The sequence below is a fragment of the Amblyomma mixtum genome, chromosome 2, assembly GCF_055824585.1.
Source record: "Amblyomma mixtum isolate Tamu chromosome 2, ASM5582458v1, whole genome shotgun sequence".
NCBI lineage: Eukaryota > Metazoa > Arthropoda > Arachnida > Ixodida > Ixodidae > Amblyomma > Amblyomma mixtum.
In genome coordinates this window covers 6,323,474-6,351,354 of record NC_143013.1, presented here as the reverse complement: position 1 = coordinate 6,351,354, position 27,881 = coordinate 6,323,474, and the positions used below count along the sequence as shown (strand labels likewise).

Genomic DNA, 27,881 nt, shown 5'->3' with positions numbered 1-27,881 from the left:
AGCTATGTAGTCTCTGATTAGATCTATTTATTCACGGAAACCTAAAAACAAAATAAAAGTGAAAACAAAGCCGCCACGCGACTGCCTGAAAGACATTCCACGCGTTAGATGACTCCTCCCACCGTCTGCGGGGAATTTAAAAAAAAAAACCGGGAGACGGACGTTAATCGGATTTAAATTAGGGAAATCGGCCGCACAGGGCAATAATTCGAAGTTTCTAAGAATGATCGGAACGTGTAGATCGAGTTACCGCGAAAAAAAGACGAGTTCAGATTCCTCTTCAGTGCACCTTTAAGACAGTGCACGCAAGAGAGTGACGCGAAATAATTAGAGAGATAACAATAAAAGCGTGGTTATTTAAAGGGCTAAAGTAAAGAGAAGAAAAAATCATGAAAGGGTATAAAGATGCAAAGAAAACAACCGAGGAGTGGAGAAAGAAAAAAAATGTCAAAGGCACTACGCTACGGCTTAGTTAAAAGATTCGATAGAGCGGTCATCCGTCTCGATTCTGACGCGGAGACGACGGCATCTTAGCGCTGACGGTTTTCACACTCTCATTGCTACATGGTCTTCAGCACGGACCTCCTCCGAGATGGGGAGAAAGGAGTAAAAAGAGAGTAACTTGTCCTCTAGCACACTCCCTTTTATAGAATGGAGTGCTCTACACTCTAACCACAATTACACCTATATGGGAGTAAAAATGGAGTAAGCTCTCCTATAGGACAACTTTACTCCCCTCTGTTTAGAGTGCAGACGACAGCTTACTCCCCTTTTAGTCCCATATAGGCGTATTCGTGTTAAGAATGCAGTTCGAGGTCCGCCCCTTCAGCAAAGAAGAAGAAGGTGGTTGGGAGATAAGTGGCTGGTGGTATTATTGGAGAATGAATGTGATGTAGGGGGGTGGGCAGCACATCCAGCGTCCCTAAAGGACCGCAGTGGATCGGGGCAACTTCCGGGTACCCTCCGAACCTGGAGTGCGCCGGGGCACTCTCCGGAGCACCTGCCAAACTCTACGGACCGCGGTTACACCAAGGTCGAGGGTGGGATCCCTATAACGGCTCTCGCCGTAATAGTAAAGAAAGCAAATGGCGAATCGTTCTTTTTTTTTTTTCTGCAGCGAAAGCTACATTGGCCACGAACTTGCGATATCGCTGTGGCGGTGCTCCGAGGAGGCACAGAGACCGGCCTTCTGCCGTTGCCTAGCAACCGCCGCAGCTGGCGGACGCCGCGCGCTCGCCGCGCCATCTGTCATGACGTCACACCGCGCGTCGCCGCCGCCGTTTGGTATGACGTCACACCGCTTGCCTCGTCGTTGCGCTCGCTTTCGCTACGTATATCCTGGCTTAGCCCAGCTAAGCCACTGTCAATTTTTTCTCGTACGTGTTTCAGAGATATGCATCAAACAAGGGCAAGGATTTCGTAGCAAACGAATATGAGGTGTACACTCGAAGCTACCAGAAAACTTTGAGTCGTGCTTCTTCAAAACGATTGGCTGCGCTAATTTCGCGCACTTAGCTTCTTCAAATTCCAAGCGCGTGAGCAAAATGAGCAGCTTAGTAAACAACAAAGGTAATTGTAAACATGGAGCTGGCAACACACTGCAGGTCAATAAGTGGAACTCAATGAAAGCGGTCTTAATGCACAGGAAATGGAGGGCAGGACAACAAATGAATTCCTTACGGTGAAGGCTACCTCGTACATATACATATAGGGTACACAAGGTGGAGCTGTAGAACGAATTCTGGGCACAATGGCGTCAACTGGAGTACAGCATTGTTCCCGAGAAACTGTCGCAACAGAAGGCAAAGGACAAAGGGACAGAAACAGAACAAGCGCATCGTGATGCTACTGGATCGTAATTATTTCCCATGCATTTTGTTTTTCACGATGTATTCTCCACTTCTGTAAGCCCGAAAGTACGATGCGGGTACCGGCTAAAATATTAATGATGATGAAGATGATGATGATAATAATAATAATAATAATAATAATAAATGCACTGAATAAGTGGAGCAAATGTATGCGAAGTATGAAGCCTCACCCGGTCATACAGATGCCGTATGACCACGTGAACTTTTCATTTCATTTTTGTTTTTCTGCTTTTGCCATACAAAGTACCATGGGCGTCCGGAGGGGGGGGGGGGGGGGGCAAGGGGGGGCGGCTGCACCCCCCTGGAAAATCACTCACTCGAACCGTGAGTGATGGCCGCACGCCAGGGGCGGTGGTGCGCTCAGCCAAAAGGGTAAAAGCAGCCCCGCTTCCACGCTTTGGGTCACATCTGCGAAATGCCGCGTCCGGGCGCGCGCCGTTCGCCCGTTTTCAAACCACGCCATCGTTAGCTCCGCTGAAGGAGCGGCACCGGCGAGCATGTGTTTCGAGCCGTCTTGAGATGGGTGTCTGTTTCTTTGATCTCTAGAGAGATAGCGACACGGAGGGAAGGACAAATCAGCCGTGTCCACCCCCGCTTTGTCGGGCTGTTCAGGGCCAAGCGGGCGATGAGTTGGCGCCGCCGCCGCTCACTGTCTCCTGCGATCCACGGGAGAGCGCAGTTCGGTAGAGGCGCCGCTTTCAGAATCTTCGGCAAAGGGGATTAGCAGTTGCTTTTGTTCACGGCGACGCAGTCTCCAGAGGCGCCCCCACACCAGCGTTCCTTGCGTCTTCTCCGAAAACCAGCGCCTTTGGTCAACGCAGCCCGATGGCGCCTGCCTGGCTCGCCTGTCACCTCTGGCTGGGCCTCAAATCACAATAGCGCCCATGTACTGTGCGATGTCAGCGCATGGTAAAGACACCCAGGTGGTCGACATTATCTGGAACTCTGTACTACTCCGTCCCTCATAGCCTGAGTCGTTTTGGGGCTCTGAACCCCATAAAAAACACAAAAACAAATTTTCCGACCGGAGTGGCGAGTGTCCCTTCCCCTCGGAAGTCGCGCGGCGTTCCTTTCACCCCCAAAGTGCGCATTCGGGGATATAGCGGCTAGTAAGCCCTTGCACGTGCGCGCGCCTCTGTGTTCGTGCTTCGGTGTTTTTATTAGCCGGTTGTCAACGAAGCTGAGAACAACCAAGACAGCGGACGAGAAAACGACGAGCGGCGAGCAGTGTGTGTGCGGTCGCTCGACTGTGCGGATGCGCGAGCAAGATGGAGCGAGGTGTATGAAGTTGCGAGCGTGCATTTATCTTGTAAACAAGTTTTCGTTGTATATATAGTCATCTTTTGTTTTCAACTTACGCGTTCAACCGTTTTTCCAATCAATGTGTGTGATGAGTGTGCACCGAGAACGTGTAATGAAGCACAGAAATGAATTTATCACCCGTGTAATCACGCAATTCGCCCAGAAAAATCCGAGGCGCCTACAGTTGCTGTTCATGGAATACTGACTGAGTGACTGTAGTTGCGTGTTTGAGAACATATTGTGCTGTGTGCTGGTCATCAATCCGGGTGAGTCGAGAACCCGTATGCAGCAAGACTGAGCACTCTTCTCCACGAAGTGACAGTATCTTTTTGCATTTTTATTAATTTTAATTGTTTCTTCGTTAATAAACTCCAATGTATCTCTCCTAGCCACGCTTTAATTTGCTGTTTGTAATTTTTCTTTCATGTGTGTATTTCACTTATTTTTATTTATATATAAATAAATAAATTTACTCCGCAAATAGTGCCTTTTGCTACGAACATGCCCCCCCCCCCCCCCCTTCCGGCGCCAACAACCAATGGGGCCCCCCCCCCCCCTGCAAAAAATTCTGCGGACGCCCTTGCAAAGTACCACTGTTTGAACCCATAGCCAGAGTCTGGTGTGTGGTTCAAAAACCAAAATGCATTTAGGCGAAGACACAGTACTTGCGTGAAATGAAAAGTACAATATTCTACCAACACAATTAGTTCGACCAGGTGGTCGAATTAATTTCGACCGCCTGGGATTCCTTAACGTGCACTGACATTGCGCAGCACACGGGAGTTTTTGTGTTTCGCTCCCATCAAAATAGCCTCCGAGGCCGCTGGATTTGATCCCATGACCTTGAGCAGTCAAGGCAGTAGAAGCGCATTGGTGATGTTTCAGAAAAGAAAATAAAGAAAATAGCGCACATAGATTTTTTTTTTAATCTGCGGCTTGCAGACCTGGTCTCGCCGGACAAAGTGCAAGATGCTAACAACGAAATTAAAAAAAGAGGCCTTTATTGTTATTTTTTCTTTGCCATAACTGAGCGCTGGGTGCGGACCATAGTCTGGAAATTATGGTACAACATCTGCAGGACTGCGTTTCGAAATACAGTCGTGTCGAGATCAGTCACCAGTGGCCGCCCAGCTGCTGTTCGGAAGTCTAGCTCTCTTCGTAGATTACGCGACGCTTGTAGGCTCTCAAGTTTTGGACAGCAAAGATGTATCTGTGCTTGTAAACGGACGGCACGCGTATGGTGAGTTGGTGAGGGCCGCACGAGGGCGGCACGAGTATGGTGAGGGCCGCTACTTTTTAACATTTATGTTAATGATATAGTATCGATTTATCAAGAAGCAAAATTTATAATGTACGCAGATGACACGAGTATTTTTTTATCGTCCCGCAATTACACAGAATTAATAAGAATGGCAAATGAACTTCTCGGGAGACTTTCGATTTGGTCGCAAAAAAATTGCCTACAGGTTAATTGCAGTAAAACAAAAGCAGTAATTTTCCGAACTCAAGGAAAAGAAATCCCACAGTACCATAATATACTGTTCGAGTCTATGCAAATCGAGGTTGTTAACTCAATTAAAATTCTTGGTGTAACCTTCTCCAGCAGCCTACAATGGGACGAGCATGCAGATTCAGTCCTCAAGAAGCTAAGCAGTACGGTTGGTATGCTAAGTCGCAATCGACACATTTTTCCTACTATTGTTAAAATACTTTTGTATAATGCCTTGTTTGCCTCGCACATTAATTATGGTCATTTAGTATGGGGTACAACGACACAATCAAATCTTAATAATATATTAATCATGCAGAAAAGGGCTCTACGTATTATTGCCAATGTATCCTTTATGGAACACACTGAACCACTCTTCGAGAAGTATAACATAAGAAAGATTCACGACATTTACACATACAGACTTCTGCGGGATTTTTACTATAGCAGCAGGAAACATAATTTTACGTTAGTGAAAATCGCGAACCTGTATCAGAATGTACCTGCCTACACTACACGCCGCACAGAAATATGGAATGTTTCGAGATACAGAACTAATTATAGCAAACAGATGCTTGAGAATAATTTACCAAGGTTGTTAAATTCCCTAATTGAAATGGTATCGACATTCTAAGCATGAACCCGTCAAACTTTAAAGCCTTCATGCGTTCCTATACTGCATAAAATGTCATATATTTTTGTCTTTATTATTTCTTTAATACCTCTGTCTCTCCTTCATACATATTTGTGAATGTTTCTATGTTTTGTTTTGGGCTTTCTTTATTCACTTCTTGTGTTTTGATGAGCTGACTGCCACCGCCGCTCTGCCAAGTGTACACCAGGATGCAGGACCGGTCAATCCTCCAGGAGGATTTTTGCCTGCCATCCTCGACATTATATCTGTATGGAGTAATGTTGGAATAAATATTTGAATTTGAATTTGAGTTTGGCAAGTGGCGTAATAAATGACCTGTTCTCGAACGCCTGCAGCCTGGCCGCTGTGGCTGCCCTTTCGCAGAGTTCTACGGGGTCGTTAAAGAGAAGTGCGAACAACAAAGAACCAACCACTGAGGCCTGATGGTCGTGTGGTTCAGGGTCGGATTTAAAAGAAAGGCGGAGGGGGGGGGGGGGTTGATTTTAAGGGGCGGGGATTTTTTGCGGGGAACCTGCAGCCTGTGAGTGAATGGGCAGATACGTGGCTGAGGAAAAGCGTACTTTGCATCACGGTCTGCGTTAGAGCCTCCGGTTCGAATCCCCCACGTGGGAGAACAGCAGGGCTTCAAGGTCTCGGGAGGGGTGTCTCAGACCCCCCACTCCCATCAACATTGACAAGGGATCTGAGACCTCCCGTGCTCGAATCTAAGGACTGCATGAATCCGAAGCAAGCAACCATTTCTTATTCTTATTCTGAGAAGTGGTTAAAACATTTATTCTCTATCGTATCGAAAATTTCGCTGTGAATTTAAGTAAGAATCATTAACACACTTTCTAAACCCGATACGGAGAAAAATACAAAGTTGGCTGCGCACTGCACAAAGGGCGGGAAAAAAAGGCAAACCCGTGCCCTCACACCACGAATCCTCCAAGGCTACACAACAACAACCAGCGTGGAGATCGTTTGTTTCAGGTCTGTGACATAAACTGAACAAACGATGTCCTTAAAAAATGATTTCTCACATTCGTATAAAACGATGCGCAAAACAAGCCACCAGTTGATTTCTCTCTCTCCCTCTTTGTTTCGCTCTCCACTTGTGCTCGAATCACTAGAGACCCCCCTGCGATGGAGCCAGACTTTAAGCACTGGATGCTAGGGTTTACATAAAGTGGCCCTGTCCTCAAGGCGGCAGCGTTGTTCGTATGCGTGTATAGCTGCCTATATTTTTGCCGTGCGTTAGGGAGTAGGTTTGGGTGTGGGGGTGTTCACGAAGGCGTAAGGGTGACTACTGTTGGCGGGATTGCGCAGAACCTTCCTAAATAGCCAGGGCTGTTGTACGTATTGCTCAAATCGAAGTGATACTCAACTACCTCCTTCGCAAGTTGCCCATAAATACACCCTGATGTGCTCCAGCACGGGCCTGGTGGTGGTGAAAACTTTTATGTTGTGAAAAAGAGTTTGGGAGCCACAGTGGCCCCGCTACATGGTCGGCGTCCCTAGTCCGGGACACCGCATGACGAGGCCCCGTCTCTCGCCCGTTTCACCAGAGCCCTTTGGGACTCAAGCGAGGAGCAGTTGAGGAGGGCAGTCTCCCATGCCTCTCTGGAAGGGGTAGGGGAAGGGGGGAGGTGGGGATTTTCAGTACATGCCCACACCATGTGGAAGATATCACAGGTCTCCCCACAGTGTGGGCATCGCCCATCCGTGTTAGGATCGTAATGTTTTATTATTGCAGGACAGAGTAGAGTACCTGTCTGCAGGCGCCTTAAAGTTCGCTCCTCCGTCTCACTCAGCCCTTTTGCAGGGACCGGGAAAAGGCGGTGGTTGTCGCTATAATGTGTTAATATTTCCCTGAATCGCAGCAGCGGCTGGTTAGTCTCCGAGCCAGAAGAGCTGGGATGAGGAGCCCGGTGAGTAAGCGCTCGGGCAGCCGCGTCAGCGACCTCATTACCTCGTAAGCCCTGGTGGCCAGGAGCCCAAATGATTCGTTTGGGTGTTGGATCAGTGGCAGTCCTTCGTAGAATACAAGCAGCTAAGGGGGAGATCTCCCCTGCCAAGTAATGTTCACATGCTTTTCGGGAGTCCGTGATGATTATTCTCGAATTGGCGTGGGCGGCAGCAAGCGCTATCGCTACATCCTCGGCCCGCATTGAATTCGGGGCTCGAAAGGAGAGTCCATCAACGTGCATTTCCTGGTGAACGACAGCGGCCGAGTAAAATCCCGTGGGCGATGGCCCTGCTACGTCTACATAATATACACCGGGTCGGGAGCCGTGTTTTCTCTCAAGAGCCCGAGCTTGTCGTCTGTTTTCATGCATGTCGGTGTCCATGTTACGGGGGAGCGGGGAGACCCAGAGCATATGGCGCCATATACTGGGATACGCTCCGCCTCCTCTGGAGTGCAGTCGTGTTGGATGTGTAAACGGTTTAGCAGGCGGCGCCCAGGAGCCGTCTGCGTGAGCCGCGTGTATTGGTTCACGAGGTGGGCCTCCCGCAGCTCCTGGTAGTAGTTTAGCACCCCCAATGCCTTGAGTTTGGCATTAGAGGCAGCCACCGGGAGATCCAGGGCTCGCTTAGTTGCCTTGCGGATGATGGCGTCTATTCGCGCCTCGTCTTGCTTAGTAGTGCGGAGATATGGCACGGCGTAGAGGATCCGGCTAGTCGCGAAGGCATAGACGAGCCGAAGCGCGTCCCTGCCCCGCAGACCACCCCGCTTGTTGGAAACGCGGCGGATCATGCGCCCTACCTGTTCGTCTACTCTCTTGAATTTCGCAATAGTGGAGTCCGGTCTGAGTCTCTGGTGAATGAAAAGGCCCAGAATACGGAGCTCCTCCACCTCTCTAATAGGACCTCCTGACAGACAGATGTGTATTGCTGTCCTATCCTTTATGTTCGCTCTGACATGCAGAAGCTCTGATTTCGCTGGAGCACATTGGAGCCCACAGTCATTAGCATACGCATCGACTATGGAAGCAGCCTGCTGAAGGCGGTCCTCCATGCCCCCAAGGCTCCCCTGAGTGGTCCAAATTGTAATATCATCTGCATATAACGCGTGTTGAATGCCTTCCACCCGGGCCAATTGGCTTGGGAGGCGCATCATAGCAATGTTGAACAGGAGCGGTGATAACACTGCTCCCTGAGGGGTACCCCGTGTTCCCATCATGTAAGGGCCGTATTCCTCGTCCTCAATCCGAAGAAAGGCCTGGCGATTAGACAAGAAATCTCTTACATACGCGTAGGTCCTAGCCCCACAATCGGTAGAACTCAAGTTGACCAGGATGCTTCCGTGTTTCACATTGTCGAAAGCCCCTTTCAGATCAAGGGCGAGGATGGCTTTGTCATTGTGTTGCATAGTTGTGGGTCGTATTACATCCCTGTGCAGCTGGAGAAGGACATCCTGTGCAGACATGTGAGGGCGAAACCCGAACATGGTAACTGCAAAGAAGCCCTTACTCTCCAGGTATGGAGAGAGGCAATCCCGTACCATCGTCTCCATAAGCTTGCCCGCACATGAGGTCAGTGATATGAGCCTCAGGTTGTCCGTATTCACGGCCTTACCTGTTTTAGGGATAAACGTCACAAGTGACGTTTTCCACTCGGGAGGGAGTGGACGCCGGTCCCAGATCTGGCTGATGTATTCTAATAAATGAAGGTAGGCTGAGCCCGGTAGGTTCGCCAACAGGTTCACTGTTATGTGGTCCCGTCCCGGAGCCGTACCCCGGCGCATTTTTGCTAAGGCCGCCTTAAGGTCGTGCAACTCAAAAGGGGCATCGAGTGTTTCATTAATAACCCGCGACACGTGTCCAGACCTTTCTCTCGTTAAAAATGCTAGAGCGGCTGCCTGGGAGAACTTGGGAGATTCTCTAGGCAGCGATCACCTCCTTCTCCGGATTACACTCGAGGCAAAGGCAGCGCGCAAAAAATGGGGTCAGGCCAAGCCGACCGATTGGCACAAATTCCTGAATCACACTATCCCTCCCGTACTATTTTCCGGCGGCTACGCGGAGTGGGCTAACCACATATACAACATTCAGAAACAACACGCCACAACACTACAAACCACCGAAGAGATCCCCGCAGTGGACACCCACCTCCTGCATTTGTGGGAGGCGCGCCGGAGCTTAACTAAACGGTGGAAAAAGCAGAAAACTAATCGCAAATTACGCGACCGCATAGCCAAACTCACAGAGCAGACTGCAGCGTATGCTGCCGAGCTCTCAGATTCAAATTGGATAGCACGCTGCGACGCCGCAGCTCATCAGATGAGCTCGAAGGGGACGTGGCGTCTCTTTCGCAGTCTAATCGACCCCTCCCAAACGAGAGGAGAGACGCAAAAGCAGCTCCGGCGGGCTCTGCAAGGGTTCCAAGGTACGACGGCGCAACTTGCGGACACTCTGTGCGACAGATATCTCTGTCGTATGGAGGACCCGCCTGGGCCAGAGTACATGTACTCTGGCAGGCCTAATGAAACACTCGGAGACATGCTCGCATATTTAAGGGTTGAAAGGCTCTGAACTTTCGCATGGAACTGCTTTCAGCTGTCGCAATAGAAGTTCCAGCAAAGGATCTACAGTACTGCATTTATTTGACGTCTCTTCGAGATCAGCACATCGGGTTGAACCGCGTTCGCTGCTTTGTCATTCCTGGCCTAGTGGCTGTTGGCACTGCTTTCTTTATGTATTTTTTTTTTTTGCTAAGCTCACGTCTGTTGCGCTGAACGGGCGAACGAGCGCATCGAATATTTTACGTGACTGCATAAAACATTTGAAAACAAGCAAAATCAAAATGCTTATGCGCATTTAAGGTGACGGAGTTTGGGTGATACAACGAATAATGGCTAGGAAAGGGGGAAGGATGTGGAATGGAGTGTCAAGAAGTAGGTCAGGCGACGTAGTGAAGCTCCTGGAAGACCAGCTCGTCCTGATCTCCAGGGGCCAGGCGGCCAGGGACGCATATGGGTCCCGTGAAGAGGGAACCACTCCCATCGACGGCGTCTAAGCAGACGTCGTATTTAGCTCGGGTAAATAAAGTTGTTTTTCTCTCTCTCCCCCTGCAGAGGCTGCTCTGCCTGCTTAGCTTATCGGTATTGCGACAAAGCCGAATCAGTTACAAGAAGGAGAAGGCAGAAATACTAGCTTTGAAAAATGGTGCGGTTTGCTTGTTTCTCTTGTAATATACAAAGGTACGCACTTAAGCGATATAAACTCAGTTGGTTGGTTTATGGGGTTTAACGTCCCAAAGCGACTAAGGCTATGAGAGACGCCGTAGTGGAGGGCTCCGGAAACTTCGACCACCTGGGGTTCTTTAACGTGCACTGACATCGCACAGTACACGGACCTCTAGAATTTGGAGGATATAAATTCAGAAACAGAACACACACACCAAAACATGCAGATGGAAATAAAAAATAATAATCTTGAGATGAAAAGGCTTGAAGCAAGGAATAATTAGGACACCCCTTTTCGGCATATCCCGAAGTAATAAATGTAAGAACAGCTAGACCAGCATTCCCATCTGCACCGCAAACGCGTCCGGCTAGCGCACTTCAAGTCCCATCATAGTCACTATTATACTGCTACACATAATTTTAATGCGATTGCATTAAAAGTCGCATAGAAAAAAAAAATGTGTCGTCGGTGGGGAATTCGCCGATTGGCTGGAGGGAAACGACGTCAGCAGACCGGATAATTCTCATTGGCCGGAGGGGGAGTGACGTCACTAGACAAGAAATGACGTCACTTCTGGTAGATGCATCAACAGCTTCTAATGCTATCGTATTGTCAAGACACAGCGTGATTAGGTGTACCAGTGAATATTTCTGTTCAGCCCGACGCAGTATTTTTGGCACCTAATTTTTTAGCATATTACCTGTGCGTTAAAATAAAACAGTACAAGCCATGACGCTCGTTGTTTTATCAAGTAAAGCGAACGTAAAAGGGAGGAGGGGATTGGATGAACACGAGCGTCACTACAATACTATCATTGTTGTTCTCAGCTGCCTCAACTTAACCCGCGTTCGAACACGTGTACAAGACAGTCCTGTGGGACACTTGTGCTGCCTGCAAGTTGGTTTACAACAAAAAAAAAAAAACGCTCACTGGGAGCGCGTTCATGGCAAAAGCATTCACTTTAAAATACTCACGAGACTATTGTATTTAAGCCTGTCCCCCGTACAGACATAAAATTGCACACAGAACTTACCTGCGGCTGTGCAGAGGGAAAAACTAGAACATGTATAGTGTCTGTATTCAGTCACATATACCAATATGCCTGTGATACCACACTCAACCCGCGTTAATTATTGTGCCAGCCGTTTTTCGCACAGTGATTAACGCGTGAACGCGAAACAGTAAAACAAGTAAAGAGAGCCGAGGTCAGCGCTTAGGGAAGGGAAAGAGTATTTGCGGCCGGGACTCGGAGGAAGGGGGAGGGTGGTGCAAATAGAGCTACAGAGCTGGCAGTCTGAACGTATTGATTGCAAGCACTGTTCTTAGCAGCCAGGCCCTTAACTACACGTGTGCGCCTTTCATCAACACCGCTGCACTGTTTTTACTGTAAGCCCGCAGTGCGGCTTTGTCTATAATGCGCGCACCGATAACGTCGTACACAGGTCTCCGCTTAATTTTATTTTTTCAAAGCGTTCAAAGCCCCTGGCAGTCACCAAATTTAGGTTGGATGCATTAACGCTAAATACCTTTTTATTGTTTTACGAGATAAGAAAAATTGTTAAGAACGCAAGGCGCCCTTGTGCTGTGCGATGTCAGTGCACGCTAAAGATCCCCAGGTGGTCGAAATTATTCCGGAGACCTCCACTACAGTACCTCTTTCTCACTTTCTTCTTTCACTCCCACCTTCCTCCCTTCCCTTACGGTGCGGTCCAGGTGTCCACGATATGTGAGACAGATACTACGCCGTTTTCTTTCCTCAAAACCACGTACTATTATTATTAACTTTAACGTAGGTCACCGAGGGAGACCTGAAAAAAAAAAGATGCCCAGGCTTAGCTTGGTTAAGCCAAGAATGCGTTGCATATTGCTCGGTCTTTTTGCGCGAGGTATTGCTTGGCGGCACTCGATTTTCTCAGCAGCTTTTCCTCCGTGACGGACGGACGGACGGACGGACGGACGGACGGACGGACGGACGGACGGACGGACGGACGGACGGACGGACGGACGGACGGACGGACGGACGGACGGACGGACGGACGGACGGACGGACGGACGGACGGACGGACGGACGGACGGACGGACGGACGGACGGACGGACGGACGGACGGACGGACGGACGGACGGACGGACGGACGGACGGACGGACGGACGGACGGACGGACGGACGGACGGACGGACGGACGGACGGACGGACGGACGGACGGACGGACGGACGGACGGACGGACGGACGGACGGACGGACGGACGGACGGACGGACGGACGGACGGACGGACGGACGGACGGACGGACGGACGGACGGACGGACGGACGGACGGACGGACGGACGGACGGACGGACGGACGGACGGACGGACGGACGGACGGACGGACGGACGGACGGACGGACGGACGGACGGACGGACGGACGGACGGACGGACGGACGGACGGACGGACGGACGGACGGACGGACGGACGGACGGACGGACGGACGGACGGACGGACGGACGGACGGACGGACGGACGGACGGACGGACGGACGGACGGACGGACGGACGGACGGACGGACGGACGGACGGACGGACGGACGGACGGACGGACGGACGGACGGACGGACGGACGGACGGACGGACGGACGGACGGACGGACGGACGGACGGACGGACGGACGGACGGACGGACGGACGGACGGACGGACGGACGGACGGACGGACGGACGGACGGACGGACGGACGGACGGACGGACGGACGGACGGACGGACGGACGGACGGACGGACGGACGGACGGACGGACGGACGGACGGACGGACGGACGGACGGACGGACGGACGGACGGACGGACGGACGGACGGACGGACGGACGGACGGACGGACGGACGGACGGACGGACGGACGGACGGACGGACGGATGGATGGATGGATGGATGGATGGATGGATGGATGGATGGATGGATGGATGGATGGATGGATGGATGGATGGATGGATGGATGGATGGATGGATGGATGGATGGATGGATGGATGGATGGATGGATGGATGGATGGATGGATGGATGGATGGATGGATGGATGGATGGATGGATGGATGGATGGATGGATGGATGGATGGATGGATGGATGGATGGATGGATGGATGGATGGATGGATGGATGGATGGATGGATGGATGGATGGATGGATGGATGGATGGATGGATGGATGGATGGATGGATGGATGGATGGATGGATGGATGGATGGATGGATGGATGGATGGATGGATGGATGGATGGATGGATGGATGGATGGATGGATGGATGGATGGATGGATGGATGGATGGATGGATGGATGGATGGATGGATGGATGGATGGATGGATGGATGGATGGATGGATGGATGGATGGATGGATGGATGGATGGATGGATGGATGGATGGATGGATGGATGGATGGATGGATGGATGGATGGATGGATGGATGGATGGATGGATGGATGGATGGATGGATGGATGGATGGATGGATGGATGGATGGATGGATGGATGGATGGATGGATGGATGGATGGATGGATGGATGGATGGATGGATGGATGGATGGATGGATGGATGGATGGATGGATGGATGGATGGATGGATGGATGGATGGATGGATGGATGGATGGATGGATGGATGGATGGATGGATGGATGGATGGATGGATGGATGGATGGATGGATGGATGGATGGATGGATGGATGGATGGATGGATGGATGGATGGATGGATGGATGGATGGATGGATGGATGGATGGATGGATGGGAGCGCCCTCTTTGAAACGGGGCGGTGGCAACTGCCACCATGCTCAGCCGTCCTTTTTTTATAATTTTTTTTCTTTCTTTTTCACGTGGTTTGGTGGCTGCCCGGCCGCGCCCAAGGGCTGAACTGAGTGATTGCAATATGCTACGCATAAAATGAAATCATTTTCAACACGCGTTTTTCGCGAAATACAATCGACCACAGTACACTCTGTGAATGTCATAGCTGAAAAGTTAAGACGCTATAGCGTAGAAAGAGGAAAGATATACAGGGTGCTTCATTGAAGAGATTGTTTTTTGGGGGGTTAAAAACGAGTTTTCTTCGGCATAGTTTTTTCACCATTGGCGGACATAGAAAACAACTAAGACCTGCTAACAAGCAAGGTGGTTACCTAAAATCTAATTAATTTTTCAAACATTATAGTTAGACACTTCAACTTCACTGTAATTTGATTTTTGTATCTCGATTCTAGTAACGGACACATCAGTTTTTAGATCTGCGAAGAAGCGATTCTCGACGTCACTGAAGCGCAAGTCTGCGGAGCGCACGCAGTCTCGCCCACAAGCGCGCGTCGTGTGGTGGCGCTCGTGTCACGTGATCATTTCACGGTGTCTGGGCACTGTTATTCTTCTACAGCATCCATTAGAGTTGTTGTTGTTGTGACTGAGAGAAGGATGAAAAGGAAATTGCACGGGCCTGCTACTGGCTCTAGCCAAGCCACCACCGCTGCCAACGTGCAGATAGAGGAGAGGTAAGAGATCAGAGGAAAGAGAAAAAGGCAAGAAAAGACGCGCGTCGCAGCAACAACTGCGTCCGCCGGAGCGGACGCTGCTGAAAAAATCAGATAAGCGGCCGAAGCCGCGCTCGCCGAAGCGAGATCAGATATTTTATTAGAGTTGTTACTCGCCACACTCATAGTGTGGAAAAACGCATCGCATGTTGTCACGAGTATCTGCATGGTTTTTCATTATTATTTCGCTTAACAAAGCCGTATTTCCGGTAAAATCCGTATTACTAACATTCTTGCAAGATAACTTCATATGTCTGTTGACGTGTTGGTCGAGGATCTGCTAGCTAAGTAATGAATTCTTGCGGAAAAACGCAGAATAATTGCGTAAACAGAATATTTGGCTGGGGACAATGTGGCGCTTATATCTGCCTGCATCGTTAAGCGTATTAGGGTAACAAATACTGCATCGTGTACCGTACCCCACGAACGTGCATGGCTTTGAATTCTGCAGAAGTTTCCAATAGTTCGTTTTTCTGTTTTCTCTTGCTCGATTCTATGAACGCCCAAAAATCGCGAGTTCCATTTTTGACTTTCCCCTGGATCAAGGGGTGACTTTCGGTTTATTGTGACGGAGCACATAAAACTTCTCTGCATATAAAGAGTGAGCGGTACTCAACAGTGCCCTTCTTTCAACGAGATTTTTTTTCCTCCTTGCATGCATTTTTGTTTTTTGTTTTTTTCATTCTGGGCTCACGAGTAAGTACATTGCAAATTCCTGCTATGCGTCCCCGCGGAAGCTACGCGTTAAAAAAAAATAAATAAAATAAAACGCGACGAAAACTGCCAGTACGTTATCATTTGCACAAACCTGAAGTAAGCACCGTTGTCAACTCTCGAACACAAAAGCGAAAGAAAGTAAAAGGGAAGGATACAGAAGGAAGAAGGCAGGAAGGACGAAAGAAAGCTGCAAAGCGCTGAATTGCTGTCGGACCGAGATTGCACCTCCTAGCTGCAGCAACCATATGGGTTTCTCGACGGTGAAGAGATGTTTGCTTTTCCGCTGAAGGGCGCCGCGCCGTGTACACCTACGCTTCGAAAACTAAGCATGGCACCAACCCCCGAACACACACGCACACACACTCCAAGACTCGGTCGATGAAAATGAACAGTTCATAAAAGGCGCGAAGCAGGATACCGACTGGCAGCGCCTGGACTGGTGGCGCCATCTGCAGTTCAAAATTTTAACTGAGCGGCATCCCCGCCTTGAGTGGAAAGAACACGCCGCCGACCCCGCCGCCGACCGACGGGTACTCCATATGGGACGCATGCTTTCTTGTTTTCTTTCTGCAACGTAAAGGGAGGCTCGCCTGAGCGCACTGCAAATCCCCGTGAATTCCGCCAACGTCGCAGGAAGCGTCGCGCTCGCCGTAGTCTTCAACAGCGGAGCCCGGTGAGAGACAGCGCGTTGCGAACGATCCAAGCGCGATGTTTCTTTTTTTCGCTCTCGAAGGCCCGTTTCCACGGCAGCGAAGGACGTCGCCGACGACGGTCGGGGCGGCGAATGAATGCGAGGGAGGGAGAACGTTTGCAGCAGTATCCGCTCCGTTTCGTAACATGTCGGCCGCGTCGCTCGTCTCGTGAAAAAAAAGTACCGCAACAGAACAAGCAACCTCGTTCTCGCTTGACCGTTCTCGGCGGCTGCATCTGTAACCATCGGCGTCGTCAAATGGTAAAACGCTGCGAGCTACTTTTCAGCGCCGACATCGCGGCGAGGTCTCGTTGATGTCTGCGTGTTTACGTCTCGCGCGATGTTTTGCTCGTGGCATGGGCCGTCGGTTGCAGGGAGGTTGCTTTAATCCGGACCCCGCCTCCGGTGCGCTCCGTGCGTCGAGTGTCATTTCCGGGACCGAAAGCGAGTTTCCTCCAGCGCCTCTCTCGGTGGATATATACCGGTCTCCTAATCGCCAGTCGGATCTGGCGGCCTTGTTTTTTGATGAGCCTCTGAGCTGTGAGTAGAGCCTCGTCCGTCCGTCCGCGCATTAATTGCGTCCGGCGACGAGCACAGTCGTTCCCGCGCCGGAGAGTAGGCCAAGGCGAAACGACAGGCATGGCTGAGCGGGGTTGTTTTTAGGCGCGTGCTTACAATCGATGCAACAAACGTAATGAATGAGCCACGATGCGAAAACGCCCTTCTTGCATAACACGCAGCGGTGTGTCTCATAGCGGTTTCGGACGTGTAAATGCGGTTTCATGGACGTCTAAATAAAATAACCGTGTCAAACTAACTGCAACCACTCTGCGTTTACATTGAAGCTTGACTTTAGCACTGTTGAATTCAGTTTTAATTTGAAGTGGAGTTTGGATTTAAAACATGCATCAAGAGCACGTGTACTGTGTTGCTCGTGCCATTTTGTGATTGCAAAAAATAGGACAAAATTTACAATTGACGACTACATTGCTGTCATCTAGAAACCTTTCCACAAAGTGGCCTCGCTACGCTACGCAAGGAACTGTTTGTGTTATTGCATTAGATAGGGCATGTACTCTCAGTAATGGTGTGGTAGTAAAGATAAAACAAATGTAGTGCCCTCGCAGTTTGTCGCATATTTTGTGCAGTATTACGCCTCATGTATTGCTGCATGCTGTTTAGCCAGCATTGCTTTTATTTTCACAATTTATTCGGAACAGGGAATAACAAGAGCAAGTGCCTGTCAGTACTTCGCCTTAGTTTGCTTGGTTCTGTGCAGCCATCATGAAAACATAACTGCTTTGGTAAATTATACAGCAGAGTGCCTTCCAGATGAACTCGATAGAGCCTTGCAAATCTTTTCTGCTTATTGTAAATTAGCTTAAACAATATCAGGTTGTGTAAAAGTGTGTGAGCACTTTCAGTACACCACTAATGGTATGAGCATAAATGTGGAGTACGTCGTAAAGGATTTTTTTAAGCACTGTTAAACAAAAAATATTTTCAGCAGAAATCTCAAAGAGTGTCTGCCTTCATAAACTCGGCTTGTGGGTCTTGGCCTTTTCTTCTGCAACTGAACTTTTATCTCACAGGAGGACATGGAATCAGTGTCTTTTAGAGACAGCTTATGGCCTCTGTGTCCCTGACAAAAGGCTGTTGAACTGTTTAAAGGGCAGAATGCGCATGTAACTGAATGCTACATGCAAACACACCCACAGTTGAGCTATTTGGAAATGCTCTTGCCAGGCTAGAAGAGTGTCTGGATGAACAGATCTTTTCACATATTCTCTTTTGGCACTGAAAAAGTTTGCGAACCAATGTGTACAGTTCATCAGAACCAGATTGCTTCCTTGCATTGCATCTATGGGAAACTAAACAAGTTTCCAAATTGTTCATCTTATCAGAGAATTCAACTTAACAGAGTTTGCCTTTAAGGAAAGACACTGTACTGCTTCAGCACATATCTTAGCAACCTGTGATAAAATGCGTACCTTCTGTTTATTTCGATGCTTTTGTAATAATTTGTAAAGCTAATATTGCCATTGCTGCAGAAATGTTGTATACTCTACTGTAAATCAAGATTGGATACGTGCTTCGAGTGACAACATGGGCTCTTGACAAACTGGTCTGACTGCCTACTTGAAAAAAACAGAATTCGTCCTTGATTTTCAGATATTGTATAGCGGAGTAGGGACCAACTAACCAAATTGCCATTTTAAACATGGATGATTTGTGTGACAGTAAATGTCCCATGCAGCAGCATTCTCGTACAGTTTTATGAAGTAATAAAAATCTGCAGCTGTCAAATAGTTGTTTACGAAAGGGGGAAAACAAAATTGTGGTGAATGGTAACCTGAAACGTCGGGTACCAATTAACATGAGATGCATGATGAGTATGAGTGACTGACAGTGCTTGCAATTTTTTTTCGTTAGGTTGATTATTTTGCTATCGATAGAATATTTTTATCTTGCCTTCATTACTGCATGTGTAAACCTGTGTGAGGTGCAAGTTATGAAAAATTTGCAGCTTAATTTAGCATCTTATCAGGCATAAATTTAGAATCTTTAGTAAAGACAAGAGGAAATGGGAAATACATTAGCTTTCAAGTGATATGGTTCACAATTTAATAGCCCAAAAGTCTAGGCACTTTTTGCAGCAGTTGCAATATAAAGAATTTATTGGAACGAATTCCACAGTGCACTATTTAGACCACGAAAGCTAAATAGGTTGAAAAATGCCGTCAAATGAATTTTTCTGAATTTCTGAATTGCAGTTGCACGCTGAGTACAAGAGGAACTTCGCGTGGCAGCCGGGCCATACAGAACCAGCAGGATATGTTGTCGTGAAGCCGCCAGATGCAACTTGTGAGTTAACTCGTATTTTCTTCTGGATCCCATGCTCATACAGCATGAAATGCTGACGTGTCATGCCTTAGTGTGCATAAAAAGGGAACATGTCTGTAAATTGTGGTAAATCGTTGGCAGCGAGCATGAATTGCAGCAATGGTTTTGCTGTATGTCTTGATGAAAAGTACTCTCGTTGCTGTGTGGTATAGTTGTGTTGCTACTCCGCATTGAAAACTGGGAGATGTCTACAGTGTTCAGTTTATGTAACAGACATATATTTTGATTGCTTGCATAATCTGGTGACTAGAGACAGCTGGCTATCTTATCATTGCGTTTTGGCATTGAAAAGTGTTGAGAAGTTAATATTCCTTGGTTTGTTTTTCTAACAGCGTGCATGCATGCCTGCTTGGTGGAAACTATTATCCGATAGGAAGAAGTCAGTATAACTTGATCAACGAGCAGTTTGTTTTATGGGAGTCATAAGTGAAGAATAAAGAACATAGGTTATTAATTACACAGTAAAGCAACATGACAATATTGTTTTCTTTACTATTTTGGCTTATTGAAAAGTAAAAATAACAAAAGCTTTGTTTTAGCAAAACAAATATAAACTCCTCTGCAACTCACAGCCTCAAAATGAAAGTAAAATGCATAGGACGACTTATGAAGCAGCCCTGTATATTTTATCTCTTGAATTTGGATGGAAACCTGGCTTTAGTTTGATATTTATGCTTGCGAACAGTGTGCAAGCTTTTGGCACTTCTTTTTATTTTGCTTGCTTTAAAGAAAATAAAGAGACCCATCTCTGCATTCTGCGGTTCGCTGATCTTAGAGGCACAGTAGAAGTGTATGAGAAGCACTGTTGCATGCCACGTCGTTTCTTTGTTCATTTGTTTTTGCATTTAAATGTCATCCACTGCTCTTTCAACACTGTTTGAAAGCCGCCCCTTGTCATGTGCAACAACTTTTAGCTCTTGAAGCGCGAGCATGTACGTCAGCAGGATAGTGTGATGGGTGCAGCTATTGTCTGTTTGGAACCTTGTCGTTCTGCTTCTCGCTTCTTTTCCTGCCACGCAGCAGCTGCATTATGACGCTCACTGCATTCCTCTGGCTGCCGAGAAATTCTTTAACGTCGCGCTCCACCAGGCCCCGCTGATTTGAAGTGGTCGCGAAGGAAAAGGCCCTCTGCTAGAACACAATAGGGCTTTCAAAGAGGAAAGAGGTTGTGTGCGCTTTGTGCCTCACTTGCACAGTGGAAGTGCGGCTTTTTTTTTCGTTTATTTTAGGTGGCAAGGTACAACAAAGGTCTAAGGGGAGGGGGAGGCATTGGTGAATTCGCTGTTTGTATGTGTGGCACAACGACAAAAATGTGCAGTGAAAATATGTGCTTTTAAATTGGGGACAGGAATTCAGGAAGGTAGGTACTGGATCCCAAAATATTACAACTCTCTGTGTTCAAAGGATACACCATTATGTTTTTCATTACGTTATGTTACAAAGAGCAGACCTAATCAAGCAGATGTGGGTTTCTGTTGTAATTACATTTTATTTTTCCGACCTGAAATTCATTTTGGACTGGGAAACACAGTACAGGTGGTGGGAGCTTTAATAACGAAGCTGCCAGTCTGGGCCAATGCAATACGTCGCTAGGGCATCTGGCACAGAGCTGTGTAAGCTGTCTAATCTCTGACCTACTTTTCGCAAAGCTACAGTGCGGAGTTTTCTATGTCCGAGCCATCTAAACTGAACACTGTGCCTGAAAGCATGCATTGGATTCCGGCATTGTCTACCGCCATGTGAAAGTGATGGGGCTTCCATGGCCATGACGTATACCTCCCCTCGCTTCTTTGTTTCCTGCTGCTCAATTGTTCCGCGGCAGACGATGGGCTGCCATCAGTCACGCTTGGCTTGGCTGCTGCTGCCCCCCTTTTCCGACGCCGGTGCGGGCGCGTGTGTGTGTTTAGTCTGCGTGGGGCATCAGTGTTGCGAACACCTCTCGGTTGCTTCTCCCTTCTCGTTGTGTCGCTCTCGTGCCTGCTTGGTCACCTGCTGTGAAGCCTCGAGGAAAACTTATGGATTTTCTCAGAAAAGGTGTGAGTGTGTATGTGTATGTTGGCTCTTTCTGGCTGTGCGGTCCTGGGCTCCTTCATTAGCTGTGGCTATGAATGCTGATGGCTGTAGCCAGGTTCTGAGAAGAGCTTGATCGGGGAAATGACAGCAGAGCGTGCTGCCTAAAATGCCACCTGAATTGTGCCCATGTAAGAGATGTCTTACTGCTGCTCCCTTGACTAGTTTTTCTTTCCCTTGGTTTCCATAGGTGGCCACATCGTTTCATAACTTAGAAATCTATGCTTGGAAGAGCTTAAAAGCACTGTTAAATTCTCTTGTTGAAGTTGCCAAATGGTCCAAGTTTTTTTCTACTTCAATTTTTCACACATACAGACCACATGGGATTTTAGTTTTCGTGGTCATTTTCTGCAACCTAATGAGCCCAAAAAAGGTTTCAAAGTTTCACAGTACCCCTTTTTTATGTTTCTTTTTTGTCATTGTGTTCAACCAACATTGGTTTTTGTGGACTGTACACACAGTGTTAACGGTAGTCCAGAAAATGTTGTACCCCTGACGAACACTGCAATGTCTTAAGATGTTCTTTTCTGCTTTTGGTCTGAAAACTGGCTTGGCAGCTTGTGGCCATTGACTGAGCACTGATACATTGAAATACTGTGAAATTTACTGCAAGAGTTTCACTTAAGTTTAACATGAAGCTAACACGAAGCTTGCATGTCACAAGTACTGTCACACCATGTGCCCTAAACGCCAGGATGACAATGAATATTGCTGTTTTTGTCTGCCTCATCCGACCTAAACTAAAATTTGATGATGCAGCTGAAACTGAAAGTGAAACAGCATAAGGGAAGAGATTCATTTTTATGTTTTTCACCAGACGCAGGCAATGTCCACGTGGTGATTTATGTTTACTAATAATGTCTTGTGCATCAAAACAAAGGAAGAACACACAACCAATATATTGGATGTACTGTGCAATGTTGGTGCACATTGAAGAACCCAAGGTGGTTGAAATTATTCGGAGCCCTTGACTACGACGTGCCTCATAGCCTGAGTAACATTTGGACGTTAAACCCCATAAACGAACCTAATTTAAAAACCAAGTAATGTGATAGTCAGACACACTCTTATTTGCCATAAGTAATGCTTAGTGACATGACCCTTCTAGTTTTTAATATACTTGTTTCTTAAGGGACTTGGGGTTGCATTCCCGCCTATAATCTTTAAGTTTTCAGTGCGCGCGCTCTGTCCCTGTGACATGGTGGTCGCTGGACACTTAGAAAACTCATTTCCTTGCCGCTCTTTTTCCTTTTTTCCCCTTTGTTCCCCTCCCCAAGTGTAGGGTAGCCAACTGGGCATCGCCTGGTTAACCTCCCTGCCTTTCCGTCCTTTTCTCTCTCTCTCTCTCTGTGGCTTGAATGCTAGTTGCACATGTCAAAACAAGTAGTAAATTTTACTTTGTCATTTTATATTGGAGATTAAGTTCGTTTAACCTCTGCAAAAGTTTGCTGCAGTGTGCCACAAATAGCTAATGGTAGCTAGTCTCGTTCAGGCGTGGGTTACAGTTCCCAAAACTACATTTTGTACAGTTTTTTTTATTAATGTGCCCTTTCAGCTTCAGTTTTGCTCCTGTTATTATCTTGATTAGAACCAACATATGCATTGTGCAGTAGTAAAAAGCTAACACATATAAGCAGGAATGTGCGAGAGTGGGCAAACATTGCACCCGTATTCTACTGTCATTTTTGCATTCTGTATGTCTCTTCAGTGTCTGTCTACTTAGACTATTGTTTCACACCAGGCATTATCATTACTATGCTGGCAATGAGTCTCTTGTGTAGTCAGTCATGCAACCGTCCTGTGCTTAACTTGGCCCTGGGCTGTCTTCTTTCTAAAGCAGAACATGCTTATACAATGTCTTGCAGGTTGTGAGCTGTAGATTTAATGATATTTAAGTGAAATTTGCAGTTTAAGTTCAAGATTTGTTCATTCTGAGGTGGTCATAGTTTGGTAAAGTAGCTTCAAGTAGTGGCATCAGGTTAGTGGCTTGTGAAGTAAGAACTTTACTTATTAGCGCCAATCGGAATGGTAGATGTAGGAGCTGTGATAAGTTCATGGCAATAATTTCAGGCGTATTGCAGCTAGGCTTGTTCGAATGCTGTCAGACAGCACTAAGCTGGAAACTGCAAGCTGTATCATGCTTTGCACTTGGTTTTGGTGTGAATTTTTTTTTTTATCTTTTCAAATGCTCTGTTACACTGTATTGCATGGCTCTGTGTGGTATGCGTGTGGGGAATGATATTCACGCTGCACCCCTGGCTGCATTCCCAGTGCTGGAACCAGCACTCGCAAGGAAGAAGAGGCACCCGGAGGTAGCGTATCGGACGAGCGACATCTTGGGCACCGACGGAGGTCACCACGCGGCAGCAGCGACCGGGTCGGCAGACGCGCTCCATCGTGACGGCAACGACCACAGCTTCAGGGCAAGGGTCAGTCTTGGCCACTTGTCGTTCCTTCTTATTGTCGGCCTTGTTTGTTTTTTGCACAAGTGCCAGCAGCACCATGTTCTTAATTCACGTGGGGTTAAAAGAGCCATAAACATTAACCCTTAATCTGCCACTCCCGAGATAACTCGGGCTACCAGATATACACACCCCCTGCCTCTCCCGAGTTAACTCGTTTTGGCTTTTTAACTCGCCCCCTGCCGCTCCCGATAATACCCGTGCAAAAATAAACGATGCAAACATGTAGCGCCATCTATGGAGAAACGCTATAAACTCATAGATCTTGTAGGGCAAATTTTACACAACAGATAGCGCGCATGTTTCGACATCCGTCGCATCCCAGTCGCTTCGTTTTGGTTTCCGCACAGGAGCCGTGTGAGGCAATGTGCCACACTCGTCCGCACTTCGACGGACGAAGAACTTCAAAATTGCTTGTGAATTCGGAGTCCAAAGATAATGAGAACGAGGAACGAGCCCACCTAAGTGCCTTGTCGAGTGATGACAGCGATGAAGTCTCGCTGCCACCGAAAAATCCGCGTAAGAAGAGGAAATCCGACAGGCCAGATTGGTGCTGTAAGATTTCATTCATTACAACTAATATCTATAAGATTATCCTGAATAAACATGTCTACATGTCCTGCAGAGCATTTTAGTGCGTTACTAGCAAAAAATTTCCAGGAAACTAACATGCGAAAAAAAACCCGGCAGGGTGTGTGCAGGTGTGAGTAAAAAAACCTGGCAGTGAAAGGGTTAAGGAGTAAATGGTCTTGGTAGTTGTTGGGAAGAGATAAGGAGCAATAAAAAATATAAACTTCAGGGATTCTTTGGAATGCATTTAAAGTGCTTAAATTCAGCTTAAGGAACCGTTTTTGATGTGTGATTTTACCATTGGTCAACTTTGTATGCTTGCATGTAGATAGCAGCTTATAGAAATGGCATGTTGCTGGCACAGCAAACCTATCAGTGTTGGTATTTCACTCATGTGCAGCCAAGAGGGCAAAAGTCTTTTAGGTTTATTTTCTTTTCCTTGCATCTTTGTGCATAGACTCCAAGCTTTTCTTTTTATTTTACATTTCTTTGCTGGGTGTCCATTGCCAGTGTAAGTTTTTAATGTTCATTTCTAAAACCAAGAAAAACATCTAATTCCTATAGCTGTGAATTTTTTCTTTCTGTTCATTTGAAAAAAAAACAGATGATTAGTTTTGGCCGTTCATCAGCTTCCCAGTCTACTTTAGGTGGAAAGGCCACATCTTTCAAAACGCTTGGGTTGGCGCAGAAAGTGTCAAAGATCGGAAGAAATCAGAATTAGCATTTCATTTCATGGGTAGTGGATTCCTGTGATGAAAAAGCCAGCAGTTCAGGAGGCATGTGGTAATATTTTTACACAGGCTATAATATGTAAGATTCAGCTGTGCCATTACAATACTGCGTTTCTCATGATGCAGCCAATTGTATTCTACCTTAAGTGAATTCGCTACCCATTTGCAGTGCTGAGAAGTTCAACAGTGTTGTCACAACAGCAGTACTAAGCATGATACTTATGCCGTTAAAGTTTAGTGTAATTTTTTGTTCATTTTTTTTCCCCTTTTCTTTCTGCAAAGTGTATAGTGCTGTCTGTACATGTATGCTAGGACGAGCCTAAATTTCTGTATACATTCCTTTTGTGAAAACTGCACAGATCCCAGAAGGCGCGTTCATTTGGTCGGCACTTCTGCATGCTGTTCGATTTGATTGCCATGTACACGCAGAGCAGGCTTGGTCGCTTCCTGTCGTTGAGCTCATGTAACGGTTCATTAGGCAGGGCATCTTTGTGCGTCGTTGAGGGAGGTAGTCAGCGTTACATTCAGTGGCAGTGCCCGCCGCTCTAAAGCATAAACAAGCAAGGCCACGTGGCTCATTTGTCTCTCTTCATAAGACCTGGTGAGAACAGTGGGAGAGCAGAGCAATGAAAGTAAGAGCAGTAGGGGGGGGGGGGGGGGGGGGGGCGGAATAGGCAATGGAAATGTAAAAGATTGATCAATAGAAGAGAGTGGAGGCAAGGAGATGTAAGAGCAAGTGATTGAGGGTGTGAAAAGAGAAAGACGTTAGGTTGGGGTTATAGAGACATAATGAGAAATTGGGAAAGAAAGGAAGAAAGAGTGAGTGAGTGGTGTTGGTGTGAGAAGGAAACTCTCAAGAGGCCTGGAAAGGGAAGTAGAAAAGGGAATGGCGTGTGTCGTAGAGGAAGAAAGGTACGGAAATGTAAGGTGAGGGTTATACTAGAGGCGTAATGAGGAGTCGGGGAGAGGGGAGGGCGGAGACGTTGGGCGTATGTCATGTGTGCCAGCTCCCCTCCCGCCGGGCGTGTCCACTTCTGGGGTCGTGCACGGGCATCTGCGGTGACCCCGCCAGGGCAGAGCAAGGAAAGGTAGTGGTGTGTCAGGAGCCAGGTGTTGTCCCAACGAAGACAGGCATGTTAGAGAGAAAAAAAAAAGATTGCCATAACAGAAACCACGGCTGCGTTCTTTGTTCCTGCTTGTTTATTTCTTTCTAATGCTTTTGACCACGTGCTTCCTACTACAAGACATTTTTGGGGGGAGATGAAAAGAAAGGAATAAATTTTTTGTTTTGATCTTTGCATGGAAGGGAAGGTGAGAGCAAATTTGCTCACTGTGTGCTTTTCGGAAGTAGAGGAGAGCATTGTTAGTTTCTCTGGGCGGTATAAATAATAAGCTTGCTTTTCTGAGAGTGGCCTTTCTTTGGAAAGGCCATCACATAGTATCTTTTCTCATTAATAAAGACAACAGTCTTCCTAGCCTCTTTCTCACTCACTTTTTCATCCTTCCTTTCCAAGAGAAAAAGCGGAAGCTTAATTCCCTTTTGTCACTCCACCCTTGGCCTTTCCGTCACTCCTTTCCGTTTATTTTTTCTTTTGTTACCTTTTTCCCACTTCTGAGGGAGCTAATGGAGACCCTAGAAGTGAAACGTTGCCGGGGAAAAGAAAGAAAGAAAGAAAGGAAGGGTGGGCATGTCCTTTAATGATTCTACTGTACTGTGTAGGAGACGTGGCGTAGCGTGCTGGCTAACTGCTGTGTACTTATCATTTCGGTGCCTGTGTATTTGTCTTTGGCACATTATTTTTTCTGTTTGTGCACCAGCTCTTGTAGGAGAAGGGGGAAGAGAGGATGAAAGAATAAAGATGGTGAAAGGGGGGTGGGGCAGCCCGGCCTTGCCCAGCGTAGCAGACTCGCTTGGGAGACAGCTCAGAGTGCTCCTGGCGTGGTTGGTTGTGTGAACACGTCCTGTAGTGAGTGCAGTGGAAAGTGCCCTTTTATCACTGCCAGCTTGGGGATGAGAAAATGTGTGACATGGCAGTTGGCACGTGAACAGGTACGGTGTGTGCTGTTTACCAACAGCACTTGCATTGATTGTTATTTTTGTCCTTTGTACATGGACTTGGAGGGAGAGCATGTTTTGTTATTAGTGTTGTTTGTTCAGGTTAGGGTAAGAGGAAGAGAGCAGAGTGGGTTTGGGAACTAAGGGGAATTAACGATACTCTAGCTGAAATCAGGAAGTATAGGCAAAGCATGTTATACAGCGAGCAGATGACCAGTTTTCTCTTTGGGTAACGTAGCGGATTTCAAGGGGAGATAGATGTAGCAGAGAGCAGCAGAGTCAGGTGGACAAATGAGCTTGGGAAGTATGGGGGATAGGGTGCTTCCACTAATGGAACTAATTGCAGAACACTGGAAGAGGTCCTTGTCCTGCTGTGGACAACATAACGGGGCTGATGATGGTGGTGATGAAAAGTAGCATACACACATACAGAGCACCAATTAGACTTAGCTAGCCTTTACACACATCTCGCACTCACATTTCTCTTGAAAAGCCACTGTATAAAACCAGCGTAAATGCACTATTTGAAGTGCAATAGGGTGCTGTTTTGGTTGCTACAAATTCTAACCTCAGGTCCTTCTTTAGTGCGAAAATCAGCAACAAATGAAATGCAAACGAGACAGTTGAATCATGAACCATAAAATCAGTATATCTTAGTTG

General features: G+C 47.5%; 1 protein-coding gene across 7 annotated transcripts in view; it reads left to right on the top strand.

Annotated features, from left to right (window-relative positions):
* The window catches only part of LOC149358297 (uncharacterized), an 87,014-nt gene that overhangs the window by 28,545 nt on the left and 30,588 nt on the right, over nt 1-27,881 (top strand). For 2 of the 7 annotated variants that reach the window (XM_089570326.1, XM_089570325.1), the window contains exons 1-3: nt 16,507-16,689; nt 19,203-19,293; nt 23,674-23,831. In XM_089570326.1, coding sequence (XP_089426452.1) covers nt 16,522-16,689; nt 19,203-19,293; nt 23,674-23,831 — 417 coding nt within the window. In that variant the 5' untranslated portion in view covers nt 16,507-16,521. Of the gene's footprint in view, nt 1-16,506; nt 16,690-19,202; nt 19,294-21,142; nt 21,369-23,673; nt 23,832-27,881 lie in introns of those variants that run through there. The other 5 variants (XM_089570329.1, XM_089570328.1, XM_089570327.1 and 2 more) reach the window with 3 other exon arrangements.